The sequence below is a fragment of the Perna viridis genome, chromosome 2 (genome assembly GCF_037379345.1).
Source record: "Perna viridis isolate PV_CMFRI_1.1 ecotype Kerala chromosome 2, ASM3737934v1, whole genome shotgun sequence".
In the NCBI taxonomy this organism is placed as follows: domain Eukaryota; kingdom Metazoa; phylum Mollusca; class Bivalvia; order Mytilida; family Mytilidae; genus Perna; species Perna viridis.
The window spans coordinates 16,813,329-16,827,876 of NC_142446.1; the positions used below are offsets into that span (position 1 = coordinate 16,813,329).

General features: G+C 31.1%; 1 protein-coding gene across 10 annotated transcripts in view; it reads left to right on the forward strand.

The window, feature by feature from the left end:
• Positions 1-14,548, forward strand: part of LOC148623848 (spectrin beta chain-like) — an 89,822-nt gene that overhangs the window by 3,168 nt on the left and 72,106 nt on the right. For 7 of the 10 annotated variants that reach the window (XM_088566051.1, XM_088566052.1, XM_088566055.1 and 4 more), the window contains 4 exons: positions 7,306-7,433; positions 10,651-10,818; positions 12,590-12,706; positions 13,914-13,925. In XM_088566051.1, the coding sequence (XP_088422177.1) occupies positions 7,317-7,433; positions 10,651-10,818; positions 12,590-12,706; positions 13,914-13,925 (414 nt within the window). In that variant the 5' untranslated portion in view covers positions 7,306-7,316. Of the gene's footprint in view, positions 1-7,305; positions 7,434-10,650; positions 10,819-12,589; positions 12,707-13,913; positions 13,926-14,548 lie in introns of those variants that run through there. The other 3 variants (XM_088566053.1, XM_088566049.1, XM_088566059.1) reach the window with 1 other exon arrangement.

Consider the following 14,548-nt stretch of genomic DNA (forward strand, 5'->3'; position numbering starts at 1 on the left):
TAGGATAAAAATGTTGAGAAATGTGTGAAAATAGAAGATATTGCATTGTGATGCAGCACTTCAATTTCCTGGAAGTAAACAATAAAATGCAGATTGGTCTGGATTTCAATACGTTCTACATCGAAAATTCCAGAAAGGAAACTGATACTAAAATGAGACTTGCAAACCCAATTATGAAGACAGGATCTCACATTGCCCAAATATTTTATTGTTGAATATTTAAGAATAATTTTGGAACCATATTGTTTGAAAGTTCAACATTTCTGATGATTTGTAGTACCTGTCAGTGTAGCAGGTGTAGGGTCTAAAATTACCATTCATATGGTCCACATGTCTATTGTACTACATATATTTAGTTTTACAGATCTATGCACTAGATCAGGTCTCTCACTTGGTATACTTTTTGAGAAAAAATATATTCCTTTGCATAAACAATTCATCAAACATTAAGGGTTCGTATGCAAATTAGTTTTCTTGTGTTATACATACAAATGTATACATGAAAGATTAGTAGAAATTGATTTTTAACACTCCTAAGAATGCATTAAGTTTTGGAAGAATCTGAATTATTATTATTTTTTCAAAATAATACATCAGATTAATTGCATTGTTACAGTTGCATACATATACATCATACAATGTATGATTTTTTTCTAAAGGTGAAGTTATTTTCAAGAAAACCATTTCTAAACATGTTTTATAATGCAGTGCACATGTACATATAAAAGTCTAAATGAGTTGTAAAACATTCAGTTGTTTTAATTCACAATGGTAATTTCTGTGCTGCTTATACATACAATGTACGTGGGTACAGCTACATACAGAAAGTTTTATTCTTGCAAGTTCAGTCCTATAAGTATGATTGAATATTTTATTTAATTCATGATACTGTAAAAATACTTACAGTATTTACAAAGTCAGTATTTTCAATGTCCATTTTCTAAGAATATTACATGTAATAATTTAAATCTGAGGCTCCCATTTGAATAATATACTAGTAAAATAGTTAAAAGAGACCCCAATTGAAGAGAATAAGAACTTCAGTATGAGTCACTTGAGTGATTTTTTTTTCTTTATTACAGTACATTTTTAATCAGTATTTTCACCCAAAAATGATACTTCGCTTTTAATATTGAACTCAATGCTATGTTCATGATGAATCTCCATACATTTGAATAGTAGACGAGGACCCATTCTTACATTTTGTCTGGAGAAATGGACAGAGTCAGACAATCAAGTGGGTTGTTCCTAGCTTCTAGAAGATGTTTTAGCCACTTTGAAAATAAGTTCAGGGAAATTGCTACAAACCTGACCTTCTGAGGTCATAACTGATCTCACTAATAGCCTCAAAGCATATGTCACACATACCTAGATAATATATATATATATATGTGTATTATTGAATTCTTGAATGATTATTCTTTACACATTTAACTAGTTATGACATATATCTTTCAATCTAAACATACATTTTTGACCAGGGGGTAGAGATTAATGATTTAAATATATATGTTATGGCATTTTAGACTGATGACCATGTAAAATAAAATGTTCAATGAACATAGTATTATTTTCAGAATTTTATTACCAAGGATACATGTGTATATAGTAGTGTTACATTTTATTATGGACTTGTAGTAGTAAATTTAGAAGTACAATTTTTTATAAGTATAAAATTGTTTGAACAACATAAAATCAGCAACTAAAGCAATCCACCTTCAAATCAGTCTGTATATGCTCTGTTCGACTGGACAGTCAGTCCTTCAAATGGTATGTATAAGATTCACTTCCCTCTCTTCTAATGAATTGAAATATCGGCCTAAGGTAGTGGGGATATTTGAAACGTATAGTACAATGTAGTTTCCAATATATTTTGTCCATCCACACTCAACCACAGATACATTTGAATAACTCCCAAAGTATTAGGAGAGATTTTGATATTTCTTTGATATTATGGTTGTCTTTATGGAGTGAATTAAGCTACTATCATTTTTAGATATTACCACAATTTGATCTTTTTCATTGAATATCTTGTATATATGTATTTAAAAGATCTGGGCATTTGGGATGCATTACTTCATTTTCAGAATCTTTAGTATGTACATGTATAGAAAACATGCATATTTACCAGTATGTTATATTTGACTTGTCACAATGCTAAGTCTATAGATATGTACTAGTGTTTACAGTACTAATTTTAAGTCCACTATTCAGTCCGTCACAGTGTCAGAACATGTCTGTGTAGTTTGATCTGGTTCCTTTAACATGTTTACTTTGATGTCTTCCATTGGTGATCTTAACTTTTGTTGTAGTAGACACCTCTGAATGTATTTTTTGCTGGTGCTTGTTATATTAGGGTTGCTCAACCATTTTTCAGTAAATATGTAATCATGAAAGACATTCCTAAGCATATTTTGAATTGGTCATGGAATATAAATTCAGTAATTTATATGTTTAAAGGATTATATTATCCTGAATGTATGATTGTTGAAGAATTTGTATCTCTTCATTTAATTAGGCCAAATGATATAGAAAAAAGTAGAATTGTCCATCTGTTTCTTAAAACTAATCTGTAGTTGATATTGAAAGAGTTAGGGGTTTGATTTTAATCATACTGCACATATTTTTTTTTATCTACAAGGGGATGTCTATAAATTCAAACACAAATTCTCTTCATGTAGAGAAATATATCTACACAATACATGTATTTACATGAATCTACAACATTTATCAACTTCTTGGTCAGTTGCAAATAAAAAAATGCCAACGGATACAAAGGGTTCGATATGTAAATGAAGTTATGTTGATTTCTATTTTTGCCTTCCCACAATATTGTACATGTAGGTCTGCCTCTTGTGTATTTCTTACAACTCTTCTTGTTAGTTTAAAAAATGTCAAATGCCTTCCTTGTATTGTGCATTAGATCTGATATGTACAATATGTACATGTTTGGTTGACTGATCCTGAATAATGACATATGTAAACTGACACCATTAAATACAATGCAAGTCATATATCATAAATATTAACTTAAAACATTGGTGCAGCCGTTTGTAATATTGCTGACTGTTGCAGTGTACATTATTAAAAATGATTATTGTTCAAATGCTAGTAAGGATGGAGTAAAGAAACAATTGGTTCAGTCTCATACTTGAATGTTCTAGCCTGTACTTCTCCCCTTACAATCTTCCAGTTCACTGTATTTAGAATGAAAATACTTGCCCCTTTAAAAGAATAAGGCCACAGTCAGGGTTTACACAATAACTATAGATAAAGGTTAGCTTTAATTTGAGAATAAATTATCCCATGAAACATGTATGGTACATTTATCAATTATGATATAGAGCTAGTAAACAGGATATTTGTAATGTATGCACCATTTTATGTGCTGTATGTCTAATGACTAGTCTATTTATAGCTATTACTTTCATTTAAAGTTTATGGTCCTCACTATGGCATGACAGAGTTATATATTATTGTTAAATCTTCTTGTTTGTTGAAGTGGTTCATCTTTTGGTATTGATTACCTGTTGGTCATCATTACCTGTCAATTGATTCACTTGTGTTCCTTTGATCTATTTATATTAGTTTGTGGTCAGTCCAAGGCTCAAGTGGGTTTAAATCTTGACACTGTTCTATAATTGATTCTATAATCAGTCATAATTCTCAGGTTGTGGTGATAGTAATTGTTTCTTAAGAAGGTTTATTATTAAACTGCTATGAATTGACTTGTCAATGAAACCAAAGTCAAACAAACACTATTGTAAAATTTGTGAGAGAAATCAATTATTTGAAAAAATAGATACAGAATTTGTGTGATTCATCTTAAGAAAGGGCAGATATAAAACCATAATCAGTGCCTACATATTTTTTTTTCAGTTAGAATCTAGAATCAGACTCAGAATGTTGCAGAGCATTAAAATAGTGTTTTTATAAGTCACCAAGAATAGGCATCCTAGTAGTCAATTTGAGCGGTACCAAGAGTCGAGTATCTCCATTATATTTCACTATTAAAAGTGACCAATGCAGTACGATACACATTTCCTATGTTGGCAATAGCTACTCTAAGCAGGGATGGATTCAGGCGGCGGTGTGGCGGGTGTGCGCCCCTATAATTTGCAAAGCATGGGTTGTCGGGTAGATCTAGGCGGTTTTAGGTTGAAACTTTAATTTCTCACTAATTTTACCTCAAAAGGTATCTACATTGCACCCACTCTAAAAGAATATTTCAAAAGTTTAACCGCAAAAATTTTTTGCCTCAATCCACTCCGCTCGGCGAATTTTAACTACACCCCCCCCAGTCTAAAATCCTGGATCTGCCCCTGCTAAGTCTGAGTTCCTTTCAATTGTGCTGCTCTTGTCATTGCTTCTTCTGCTCTGGTAAAACAATTTATGATATACATTGTTGTAGAAAATTTGTATTTGTTTAAATGGCTTTTGATGGCTTGATTGATTGATTATGGTTAAACATCCTATGGCAGATATTTCAGGACACTGTAGTACATGTAATAGCACCAGAATTGAAGACAAAAATGTTAATAAGGTGTTCAAAGCATGCTGTTGAGGCCATTTCCAATAATTATTTATATTGACAGAAGTGCACCAATGACCCATCTTTTTGTGTCCTCAATTCATTCTCTATTGGGACAAATTCTTCATTTATAGTGCCAGAAGTTTACAAAGTACATGTGACCACAAAGAGTAGGATTTACAATCATTGTTCCACTAGAGTGTATACATAAGCACATCATCAGAATTACTGTACCAATATACATGCATAGTATACAGAAGTGCATCAAAATTACAGTACCAGTATACATGGATAGTATACAGAAGCACATCACCAATATTACCACAATTACTTGAATTAGTTTCCTTATTTGTTACGTGCTGGTGTATGTTTGATAGTTTGGATTGGATTGAAATGTAAATTTTCGTTCATTCAGACAGTTTTATACTTTAACAACACTCAAGTAGCCTCTATTCTCCTGATTAAATTCTCAAAACAATGGATAAAAGGCTTGTACAGTCTCTGTCAGCTGCATAATTTATAGCTATTGACTTCTATAGGAAGGGACCATGAATTCTTGGCAGGGTAAGAGTTTTGGGAGGACTGATTAATGTCGTAATCATTTCTAAAGCTAGATATGAACTTAATAGACTTATTAATTCCATTCTAAATGAAATTAGACCTTGCATATTTTTGTACTTTTTCTTTTGGCAAAACAAAAAGAAATCAGACCGGCTAATTTTAATTAAACTGCTACAAATTCATGCATGAAAACGGCTGTCTTCTAATGTGAAATTTTCTTTATGTATTCATGGACACTGTGACCAAAGGATATTATTATGCAGTATGGTATTATGTTCATTCACAAAATTCAGATAGGATTTTTTTAACATTAATTTTTAAGTGGTAAAAGTGGAGAATTTCAAAAACAGATTTTTTCATGCATTTTACACAATATTGCATAAGGAATGTATTACTCAAATTTGATATCTAAGTTAATGACCCGTAAAAGGCTATCTTTTGAAACTATGTAAATATATTGTAAGGTGAGAAGTGGTTTTGAAAGTTTGTGACAAGATGGAAGAAGGTATGTGCCTTTATATTAATATTCTTTTGTTTTGAAATATTTAGGAAACTCAATTTTTCATTTAACTTTTTTTCTATCCATCATTTACAAGCAGTTGAAAAATACATAATGTATGATGAAAATAGAAAATGTTGATCTTTCATACTTGTGAAAAGGCAGGAAGTAGATATAATGAAAATAATCATTAAGCATTACATAGTTTGTTCATTTTGTTCATTATGTGGAGATCTTCCCTAGTTCCTGTATCATAATGGCAAATTTTTGAGTATTGGTTTATCAAAACAGTCTAGAAGCATTAAAAAATGAACACCAAATCTGAAGTAAACTGCCATTCACTAGAAGATTGATGAACTGTTGAATGCTAACTTTCACTACCTTTTAAGTCTGTATAGTAATTACTCATTCCTATAATTCAACTCTGTAAACTGCAGTGTTGTGTGATTCAATTGATTTATTAATCACTTCAGTACTTACCTGTTCTGTGATAATTACCTGTGCAGCAAAAGAATATCCTGACTTTTCTGGATTACAAAGAAATCTTAGGCTCATTCTGTTAAGGGAAACTTTGAGGCAGGAGCCTATAGGAATGCATTGTTATAAAGTCAATATCTGTCATGCATATAAAAGGCCATTGTTAACTTCAACCTTATGCTCTTAAGGATCAAACTTTCTTACGCTTATAAGCATCAACAAGTGATCCAAAGTAGATAAAATTTTTATTTCATGTACATATACATGTAACTACCTTCTATGAATATCAAGTCCTTGTGTGCAAATTTTATATTCTAAACTATCAGTCTTATGCTTGAGAGAGTTTGGCATCTTGTTAAGTATGATAAAGTATTTTTGTAGGACAGTTGGTACAGACAGTAGGATAGACAGATATTTATTCTGCAAAGTTTACTCTCCTTTATGGTTAATAATGTGTCATTTTCTGGTCACTGTTCTCTGGACAGGTATATTGCCAAAAATAGCTTCATCCTCCATTAATGGTCAGTGATGTTCTGCTCTTGTACACCGATTGAAGTTAGTCACTAGTTAAACATGTACATGTAGTTTGATTTATAAAACTTGAACCTTTTTTTTAAGTAAAAATAACGTGAGTGTACTAAAGTTATATTTATTAAGTGAGTTCTGGGGAAAATATTGAAAAAGCATTCAATCTGTACATTCTTAATCAGTCTATTTTTGTAAGCTACATCTATTTTCAAGCAAAGAAGACAATGTGTTAGACAATGGGAACATGTGTTGTAAAACAACAAATGTAAACAGTGATGGAGTGTCCTTGTGGACCTATTCAGGGTCCTTGGATATCATTTGACATTAATTTTTCATACAACCTTGGCTAATAACTTTATTCCTTCTGTCTTGATCTTTATGGTATGATCAATCACCAAAAAGTATGTTTCCTGAAAAAAAATATTATCATAGAGAAGATCTGATAAATAGTAGTATAGATTTTATGACCAAAATCAATGAGAAACTTCATTACCTTGGCAATTATAGTTTAATAGGTAAATGCAGGTAACATATTTTGTAGTATAAATGTTTGTGATGAATGGGTTGTTTTTATGTTTATATTTCAGCAGTACCAGTATATTGTAAATAAAGACTTAAAGCTGGTTCTACATATATAACTTATGTACAATCCGCAATATTCAAAAGCTTGTTTGTAAACACTAGTGAATTTAACTGCTTTACATTTTAGATGGAGGGAAAATGTCTGTAAAGGATGTACATCAGTTTGAGAAGGGCAGAATTAAGGCCCTTCAGGATGAAAGAATTTACATCCAGAAAAAGACATTCACCAAGTGGGCAAATGCCTTTCTTGAAAAGGTAAGAATTCGACCATATGTTTTAACCCAGCAAACTGCCTATATATTTGTTTAGAACTGAGGTAGATAATGTTTGCACAAACTTTTCATCTTTGTGTTTGACTCTAACTGGCCAACTGCTACTGTTGAAGTATTTGATTATTTTGTATAATTATGAAAGCATTTTCTTATCTTGCTCCAGTTTGGTGCTTAGTCTTCATTATTAAATAGATTGTTGAATTATTGATTAATTTGTTACTAACAGTACTTTGTAATAATGTTAATATCATAAAAATGTCAAGAACATTAAAAAGCCATCTCTAACCAACATAAAAGTATTTGAATTAATTTAGATCATTCACTTTCGATTTAATGGTTAGACTGTTTCAAAGTAGAAGTCAACAAACATTGCATTTCCAATACACTGGAACTATCTTGTGGAACTCCCATTGGAACTAAAACAGTCAAAAAGTATTGAAAATTTTAAGAGAAAATGTAATGTCTACTTACTAAATCAACAAGAAAATAGATACTTAGTAACAAATTGTATTGTATAATATCTTATTCATATATACTTCCGAGTAATAATCATATGTATGCATATTGACTTGTGTATTGTGTTTATTATTATTTTTTATTATCATTATTTTGTTTGTATTTGTGAAGGCCACAGGGGAGATTAACATATTTTATTGTTAACTGTGTTACCGTCTTTAAATAAAGAATTTAGTTAGTTAGTTGCCAAGTTCTAACCATATAGAATCTCTTTAATATTTGTCACATGGTAGATGTGACTTCCTGCCGTCTGCCGAGACTCTCAGGTATTTGTCCTCTACTGCATTCCATCTACAAATAAAATACAACAACTTCATTAAATCAATTTCCTATAGAAAAGTCAGATTTCTGGTTATTGTTATTTTAATGATTAGGTCAGTTTCCTGGATACTGAGGAAGTTCACATTTGCTAAGCAGTGAAGACAAAATTTTATCAGGAATTATGAATAAAATGATAAGTCTGGAATTTTTATTACTTTTAATTCCATACAGAATGTGGGAGTTATGTAAAAGGTGATCAGGTCAAAGTCAGGTTATAAAAAGGGCACTCAACATTTAAAGGCACATAATGCAACCATTTTAGATATATTTAGAGAAAAATTACTGAAAAAGACACAGATGTTGTGACTTTGTGTTTATCCCACCTATCAAGATAAAATACAAACTTCAACTTCAAGCAAGGGGAGAGGATTCAAGACTTCTGGTTAGAGAAGGTGTCAATATAATAAATTGCTGAGCAAAGTGGTTCTCATCTGCCCTTCTTAACTCTGCCACTGTCTAGAACATAGTGTTCAAAATGCATATGATTCAGTGTTTCAGCTAAATTAGCTCCTGATTTTTACAATTGTATCAATTTGTATTGAGAATGATCAGATTTATTTTTTTAATCATGTAAAATCAGTATTACCCTTTTCCACAACTTACAAATTTTTAATAACATTTGCTGCCAGAAATGGCATGTTTTGTACTTTTCATATTAAAGCATATGCAAGGTTGATATAATTATAAAGTTGACAAACTTCATAGTGTAGATAATCTGTCCCCATTGGGCAGTTCCGTAAATTTTGGCTGATAAACGATATTTAAAATGACATTCTGTGATTAAAGCTTATTACTGTATTAGTTTGCTAACTTACAATAAGCCTGCAGATCTGGTTTTGATCAGGAATTCTTGCTTGACTGAACAAATCATTGTTAACATATAATATTTCCCAGTATAGAAAATGAATTATTTTGGCATTAGGTTGTCTGTTGTGTTCAAATGAGTGGTTCAGAGTTATTTTAATCGGGTCAGGGTATAGTGTTTGTAAACACTAGATTTTTGTTGCGATTTACTATCTATTTCTTGTTCTATTCAAGGGCTTTTAGGTTTTTACAATAAATTCAGCAGTTCAGTAAAACAGATCTGTAAGCCCTATCATGTTCTTTACTCCATTCCTGCCTCAGATTTTTAATTCAAGTAAACTGATGAAATAAATCAGTTAAAACCCAGGTAAACATTTATTAAGATATTCATTGTATGAGGTTTGATTTAAGTGCATATTGTTCAGGTTATTTGTCATTTGAATTCCTTATTTATGTCCTATAATTAGTACTTAACATTCCAAGTGACATTTATAAAGTTTATATGTTATGACTTCTACATTCTTCTGAGCAGCTTTGTCCACCACTTTAACACTGGTCCATAAACAAACTTCCCAAGTATGAACAACCTTAAGCTGGTGAAATAGTTGTCCTTAAAACATCTATATACCAGCATGTGGTCTTTTCAGTTTGGATGAAGTGCAAATTGCTTTTTTACAAATGTAGTAAAGTTGTTTAATTTAAGGTCAATGTCCTTCCTATCATTCATGTGATTAATACTTTAATTTTTCTCTTCCTGCTTAGAGACAATATCAAGTAATTTTAACAAAACATTTGGGCGATTCAACCATAAGATTGATAGATCCTTTTTTTAAGTAATTGGTAAATGTAAGTAGTGTAGGCATTTTGTTTGGGTTTCCTGAGAGAATGTGCATCCATTTAGGTATATGAGATTTTCTGAAGTGAGAAATAAAATGTGTGGTAAAGAACCCTGATTTGATTTTAAAAGTATATTTAGGGAAACTCCTTCCTATGTCCTCCACGAAAATGGCAAGTATTCAGTATAGAGTTACACGTATTTAGTGTAAATGTAATGGTTTGCTGTTGATGTGTTAACTTGTACAGTATAGTCTTTCATGCTACAAAATACTCATCATATATCTTAATTTCTAAATTGTGAATTAAGAAGTACATTAGGCAAAATTTCCTAAATTTAGGTAGCTTGATAATGGATACATATACTGTACATGTATCTCCTGTGAGGCCATAGTTACAAAGAAAGTTAAGGTATGAGGGTTTCCTTATCGTTTCATTGAAGACCAATAGATTGCCTTTGGCTGACATTATCATCATGGTAGGGTTGTTGTCTCTTTGACATATACACCATACCTATACTCGTTTATATTGTTTAAATAGTAGACAATCCAACTTTAACTGAGGTCTTTGGAATCACTTATTGTTACTAATGCTTAAAGTAAGACAAATGGCAAACTTCTAGATATTCTGCTAACTCTAGGTTAGACACTCAGACTTGATAACATTGGGTAGCTATTGTCACTTTTCATAATAATGATACTTCAAATTTAACTTTTTGATTACAGGCCAGACTTGAAATCAAGGATCTCTTCACAGATCTGGCAGATGGCAAAATTCTAATGAAATTATTGGAGATCATCTCTGGAGAAATTATAGGCAAACCAAACAGAGGACAAATGAGAGTTCAAAAAGTTGAAAATGTTAGCAGATGTCTCAAGTTTCTTAGTACAAAGGTTGGTAGCATTTGTCATTTATTATTTTACTTAAATTGTCCTAACAATAGTGTAAAGTTTTAATAAGGAAAGAATAAAGAAGTGAATGTCACTCATTATCATGCTGCATCCTCCTTTGTGTCTGACACCAACTCAAATGGAATTTTGCATGAAACTGTGTTACTGATAGAATGATGAAAATCAGTTTGGTTTTAACTTGTACTGATGTAATGGTCATTACTTTCACTTGTTCTGCCTCAATGGTAGAAAAAAAGAGATTACGAGGACAATCTCAAAGAGTAAACAAACAAAATTAAAAAAATGCAGGAATGCCACAAAAGATTGAACCCTGATAAAAATTATCCATTCTTTGCTCTCCAAGTGTGTAAAAACAATATTTTGAAGCTCTTTAATAAAAGAAAAAAACAGTGGTAAAGGTAAAGGTTTGATAGAAAAATATCTTTTTAAGAATTACTGTAAATGTACTAATTTTTTTGCTATTTATGTTGTGGACAGAAAACTGCGAAAAATAGTACCTGTGAAATTAATTTTCAACATTCTATATTGCCCAACATTTTTTTGAAATTGCAAAATTAATACCTGCAAATATGTTCACTAAAATTTTCGAAAATTAATATGTTTACAATATACTAAAATGCAACTTTGCAAGCATATATTTGTGTAAGGTGTTGCCCATATCTGTTACAGATTTCCTTAATCCAACCTAGCCCACACTATGATAACCCACGACAGGTTACAGTTATATGATATTGCACAGCTTTGGGTAGAATATTTCATTTTGAAGTATTGCTCTCTTGGGTATCGTCAACCCATATTGGGTATTTTGTTGTCTTAAAATCTTGACATTCTTTATCTGCAGGTGAATTCTAAAGTATTAAAATGAACAGGTAGCATTTTACTCATGCAAGGTTTAAAGGGTTTACTATGAGATACAGTCTTAAGTTTATCTCTATACTTGTTTTGATGAAATGACAAATCCATATTTAGTTGGTTTATTTTGATGGTTTTACACTGTTGAGGAAAACTTGTCATTTATTGTGTATAAAGTTTTCATCACTGACACACTCTCTTTTAGTTGACTGGAGGAATATTTTTTTGCAAATGAAGGGGAAAACATGTACATTTGAAGACCAGTTGAGCCAGCAAAAATGTGAAATTTTACACCTGACTGAAAATTCAATCATATGGTCCATGATCTTACATTTTGTCACTTGTTTCTTCTTAATATAAACATTACACTTGCCCTTCAAGTTCAGTATTGTTGTTTTCAGCACCTGTAAGAATAAAATGAGGAGAAAGTTTTTACATACTTCAGCAGAAAAGAGATGATTAAACTTTAGTTTGAAAATATATGGATGTAGCATTTGAAGGTCATTTTATGATCACTGAATATCTTAAGCTACTCATGGGTCTATCAGCAATTAAGGTGACCAAACCTTATTAATTAAACAAAGTCCACTTTATTTAATTTAGAAGCTGCCTCTCTGATAGGACAAGATAAACATGGGTTAAATGTTGTTTTTAAAAATCTGTGTCTTTATCCTTTGTTTACTATACAACCAATCTTTTAATCTGATAGTATAGTCTTCCTTTTGAGTGAAGAACATGTCATCTTTGTCTCTAAATATCCTCTATAGGTACTTGAGCTTTATTATATATATTTTGGTTTCATACAAACCTAAAAGATAACTTAAGCCAATGATTGGTTGTAGCAAAGTCTGCTGTTTTGTATGACTGTTATACCTACTATAGGATCTGTCTTGTATCATAGGTATATTTTGAGAACATAGGAGCAGAAGACATTGTAGATGGCAACCCACGTCTTATCCTTGGTTTGATATGGACCATCATTCTTAGATTCCAAATCCAAGAAATTACAATAGAAGTGGTAAGTTCTTTATCATCATTGTGAGAGTGAAATAAAATCAACAATCTATGATCTATGTGGGAGTTCATCCAAAATCACTAACATTATCAATATACTAATTGTAGCTAAAATGATTCTGTTACAAATTTGCCTTACATTGTTATGTAGTTCAGTTTGGTCTGTGTCATTATTGGTATTGGACAGAATCCCTCATTACTAGTGTGCCCAAATCATAACTAAAGGTAAAAAAATGACTTAAAGCTGCATTAGCTACCAAATTTTTTCAGTTTAGATTCAACTGAATTTTGCTGATTCTATGAAATAAGTTTATAGTAATGCAATTGAAGCAATTAATGTTGATATGACCTACAGAATATTGTGAAAACAACGGTTTTTTAATCAGAGAAGGTCAATAGGTCTGATCTAATTATTTTTCGCCATTACTTTCGAAGATTGCCGACAGGCCATTTACCAGAGTTAAAAATACTTTAACCTTGGTAAAAAAATAACAATAACGGATACACAAGTAAGCATGTGTCTTGTTTTCATTTCATTTCATTTATTTCTTGATTAGTTTTCAAATAAATGATGACCATATTTGAGCCGCATTATATCACAATATCTAAATTTCAAAAGGATTCTTGAGTCATATTTGAACTTTTTTCTTTTACAACTTAAGTCTGTCGGTCTTCCTTGCTGTTGAATAACCACTTTCACTTTGCAATCATATTTGTTATTAAAGAAGCAACCGTTACAGCACATGTGCGGATTAAGGTCACCAGAAGTCACATGCATACAAATTTATCTAGGTCGATTTTTTGTCTTGCAAGACAATAAATATATAGATACCTATTTCATGTATTTAATGCATTTTATTTGTGGGTATCAAATGAAATTGTACAAGAAAAGTACAATTTAGTAGAAATAATTCAAAGTTTTAATTTAAAAGAAACAAAAATTTATGAAAATGACAGCTAATGCAGCTTTATTAGAACTACAATTTCCTTTGATGTCTAGCCTCTGTAACCAATAAGAACAAAATTGTTTTCAAACTAAATTACATGAGTGGTTTTGAATATTTGAATTTCTCCCTGTCTATAAATATTAGTTACATATATCTATTTGACAGAATGAAGTGTTTTATAATCTTTGAGCAGACTGAAACAAACATAGTCAATTTTTGTTAGACAGAAGTCTGTTTTTCTTTGACATTGTTATTTATGTATAGGAACCTGAAGGGGTGAGTATTTGATCAGGATCTTATATTCATATATATATTATATGTATCATACACGGTTACAATATATGAAACAGATCAGGGAGCTCCAGTATTTTTGGAGTTGATAACAGTATTTTGAATACATAAGTTCATGATGTGTAATTACACAGTAAAATCAATTATGAACAAAATGTATGTTCAACAGTCATCTGTTTATTGATCTGTCTATGATCTCAGTAATTATGCTCCAGTTTAGGATTTGTATTAAAGTTTTTTTTTCTATGAAGTCTGATAAGTAAGACTTTGTTTACCAGAATCCAAGAAATGGCAGTTATTTAAGTTGAACCTAGCTGCCAGAAATTTTACTGACTCAATTAAATTTTTCACTGGTCAGTTGATAAAAGACTTATAATTTAGTTGCACACTCCCTAAGAAGACTAAGTACACATGGACTGTAGAGAATTGTAGGGATCCAAGTGAAAAGTGATACATTAGTGGTAAAAATGACACATTTTCCTTTTTGCAAGATATAAAATGACTAGTCAAAGTAGCCTTTCCCCAGTGCAGACCCTTTAAAACTGAAAGTAAGGTTAAGTATTGGTTAAAATAACTTAGCTGTAAAAGCTGTAAGATGACATTATAAC